At 34.4% G+C, this 3,697-nt stretch overlaps 1 protein-coding gene and 1 pseudogene across 3 annotated transcripts; both read left to right on the top strand.

Annotated features, from left to right (window-relative positions):
* Positions 1–930: 930 nt before the first annotated feature.
* On the top strand, positions 931–1,818 carry LOC109590007 (translocation protein SEC63 homolog; annotated as a pseudogene).
* A 423-nt stretch (positions 1,819–2,241) lies between these two features.
* On the top strand, positions 2,242–2,881 carry LOC109590006 (cytoplasmic dynein 1 heavy chain 1-like). 3 transcript variants are annotated; one of them, XR_002189053.1, is made up of 4 exons: positions 2,242–2,382; positions 2,456–2,532; positions 2,606–2,693; positions 2,854–2,881. XR_002189053.1 is itself a non-coding variant. In XM_020005972.1 (3 exons), exons 1-3 carry the CDS (start codon positions 2,258–2,260, stop codon positions 2,657–2,659), a joined length of 264 nt encoding a protein of 87 aa, XP_019861531.1. In that variant the 5' UTR covers positions 2,242–2,257; the 3' UTR covers positions 2,660–2,694. The 3 variants fall into 3 exon arrangements, 1 of the variants encoding a protein (XP_019861531.1); XR_002189052.1 differs by having other exon boundaries at positions 2,448–2,532; XM_020005972.1 differs by lacking the exon at positions 2,854–2,881 and having other exon boundaries at positions 2,448–2,532; positions 2,606–2,694.
* Positions 2,882–3,697: the final 816 nt, after the last annotated feature.

The following is a 3,697-nucleotide window of genomic DNA, read 5'->3' as shown; positions in this document are numbered from 1 at the left end:
GCTATACCAGCCATAATGACTCAGATGTCCTCTGACTATTATGAATTATAAGCACAATCTGCCTTTTTACCAACAGGATTAAAGCTACAAGGTATAAAATGAAATCTAACAGAGATATTATCTACTAAAGTTACATTGCAGTCAATGGTAAAAGTCAACCATAAGCCTTGTATGACATCACGTTTAGCCACACCCTGACACGATGTAGAATGGCAGGAAGCAAAATGAGCAACTTTGAAGGCTCATATCTCTGTGAATAATTTTTTTCAGACAATAAAACTTTCCATACAGCATTTTAATGATCATATGATCATGTTAGGTCAAAAAAAAAAATACCCCAAAAAATCATGTCAGTTACACTTTAATGTCTTTGTTAGGAGATGACAGAGGGAGTGAGTGCCAGTGTGGGCCATGTTGTCAGAAAAGAAATAAAGTAGAGAAAGGACTGACTGTAGATAAGCTATTTAAAATAATATGGTAATTATTAATGATGTCATTTATCTCAATTACCGTATAGCAAAAAATTTTTTGGCCCAAAATTTGCATGGATTTTGCTTCTTTTCAAAATTCACAGACAATAAAATCTGCAAAATATGATTCAATACGTGTTCAAAATGGCTGAAAAGTAGAAAACTGCAAAAATAAAAGCGACAACATTGATTTTTTGAAATGATTTGTGAAATTTTGGCCACGAAAATTTTCCACTATACAGTATTGCATTAGTATGGATCATGTACTGTAATTATTGTCAGTAATTATCAGTTAGTCTCTTGTTTGTTTGTTTGTTAGTTATTTAGTATTATTGGTGTGCTGGTTGTTCCTATTTTGGTTGATTTATTGGGCAGTGACACAAGAGCCAGTTGGTGAATCTGAAGAATGGGATCCATTTAAAACACTATAGGGATTGACAGGGTATTCAGTATCATAATATCCAGCTGTGTTTAATGGATCAGTTCTTTAGGGAGCTACTGTGTCTCAGATCAAGAAGCAGTACAGGCTATTAAGTATGACCCATCATCCTGATAAAGGAGGGGACCCTGAGGTATTCACTGAAACAGCTAAAGCTTATGAAGCGTAAGTCCCTTCATAAAGGGACAGCATATACCACACATTGTCACATGTACATGTATAAAGTAATAATTGGGTTGTGTGGTTGATGTACATGTAGTTTTAACTCAAGAGGAGGCTAGGGAGAACTGGGAGAAGTATGGTAATCCTCAGTGATGGACCTAGAGCTGCTTCATTTGGTATAGCACTGCCCTCTTGGATTGTTGATAAGAATAACTCGTTATGAGTGGGTGTGGTCACTATTAATTACTAGTTATTAATAGTTATTAATAGGTTCTAGGTGTGTATGTGTTGGTATTTATTGTTGGACTCCCTATCATTGTTGTAAGTTATCATTAGTGTTGTCATGGTTACGGTTATGCCCCGCCCATCAGGGTAGTTGGTGGTATCAATCAGTAAAGTATGGTAGCACTAATATATTGATACAGACGAGTAAACTGTGCTTCCACCTGCTGTCCAGAGCCAAGACTGTACTAAGTGAGAATGAATTAATAAATGATAATGACACATGTACTGGTACACGGGAGTGCTGATGATCTTAGCTACAGCAGTTGAATTCTGCCAGTAATTAGGCTGGAGTGAAGAACAGACCCAGTGATGATATATACTTGAATGAGCTGGTGAAGAAACTAGATCACACCATGAGAGTGGACACCAGAGAGCAACCGTTCTGTCAGACCTACGTAGCTAAATCAAGACTGCTTATACACGCCTACTTTGAGTGATACCATTACAAGACCCTGGACTGAAACAAGGTACAAATGTCATGAATGTAATTTTTAGATTTTTTATGAATTTTTCAAGTTGCTCAAAAATTAAGTCAAAGTCCCTGTACGTTGGCCAAATTTTGCCAAAATGTCAAGTAGAAAGTTCTCAATTTTTATAACATTTTCCAATGCACATACATGAACTTATATTATGTATAAAGTTTGAGCTGATTCCGATCAAGATTTGATTTTTTATGAATTTTTTTAATTGCTCTAAAGCCAGTTCATGAATTGCTTGCTGTGTAAAAATTTTAAATATAGCCAAACCCCCAAATGGATCTAAAATGCTAAATTAATGCACACAATTAAAAGTGAACTTGAGGCATTTTTATTCATTTTATTTCTTTGTAATAATTGTGTACCTTATTGTATTGATAATATTGTATCCTCTTCTCTCTCTCCTATGGTTGAGTTATGATGATATGTTGAAGAGAGTTGATCCGTTACGTAAAGAATTGAAAGATTTGGAAACCAAAGCTGAGGACACTTGTCAAAAAGGAGAAGAAATAACAAAAATAATAGCAGAACTTGAAGCCTCTATAGCAAAGTAAAGAACAAAACAAAATACATTAAAAGTGAAACTTATATTTTTAATTTTATTTCTTTACTTAGATATAAAGAAGAATATGCAATGGTTATATCTGATGCTATAAAAAATAGTGTTATTAAGAATGATTTATCAACTGTTGAGAAAAGGGTTAAGTATTTTAATAATTAAAGATACATTCATTGTCTTTTATTAATAATTGAATTCATTAATTATTCATTAGGTGAGTTCCTCCTTCGTTTGTGTCACCTTGAGAAGAGTCTCCTCACTGCATTGAACGAGGTCAAGGGTCGTATCCTAGACAACAACAGGTACCCCCATTTCTAATAATAGTAACAACACATCTAAATATAGTAACAACTATTACATGATGTAATCATTATTGTGCTTATTTTTAGAATAATAGTAACAATACATCTAAATATAGTAACAATTATTACATGATGTAATCTTTGTTGTGTCTATTTTTAGAATCATTACTGAGCTTGAGACTCTTAAGGCGGATTTACAATATTACACTAGTCCTGACGTTACATTGACGCTGGAATAGAATCTGGTTCTATTCCAGCGGAAAGCATGCGTCAAAAGGTCAAATCGCCCACGTTTTTGATTAAAAATTGACGGTACGCTGGCCTAATGTCATATTGTAAATCCGCCTTTAAGGAAGAGGCTGCAGAAGTTCAGAGGAAGATGGAGGAGACTGATACTGTAATGGCTGAAGTTGACAGAGTCTCCCAGCAATACCTGCCTCTCTCCACCTCCTGCTCTGCCATGTACTTCACTCTGGAGTCACTCAATCAGGTAATTGAAATCATGTGACTGTCGTGTGATTTAGCGCTACTTTATTTTGATGGTTTTGCTTGAAAAATACATTAGGCCAGCTTTTAATTGGCGAATTTGTCCACGCATGTATTACTAAACATTTCACTATTGAAAATTTTGATTGCAAAATGCCAAAAAATTAATGTAAAAATGCCAAAAAATTAATGTAAAAATCCCTGTACATGTACATGTACATGTGTAATGTCAGTAATAATGACATGTTAATGACATTAATGATATTATGACATGTACATGTCATAGTATCAGTGTATGATATTAATGTTATATTAATATTTACAATAGGACATTATACAAGTACACATCAATGTATTACAGTACATGTAGTATGTTTAATTATTTTTAATCTCTCTCTCTCTCTCTTCCTCTAGATTGGTAGTCTCCAAATGAAGATTGTTGCTGAAGATAAACTCGTTAAAGAGAGGACGGCTGAGCTCATTCCGGAATGGGAGAGAAAGAAACCGATACATGTAAG

This window comes from Amphimedon queenslandica, unplaced genomic scaffold (genome assembly GCF_000090795.2).
Source record: "Amphimedon queenslandica unplaced genomic scaffold, v1.1 AMPQUscaffold_10619, whole genome shotgun sequence".
NCBI lineage: Eukaryota > Metazoa > Porifera > Demospongiae > Haplosclerida > Niphatidae > Amphimedon > Amphimedon queenslandica.
Note: the sequence above shows the minus strand (reverse complement) of the source record. Positions and strands in the feature narration are given on the sequence as shown.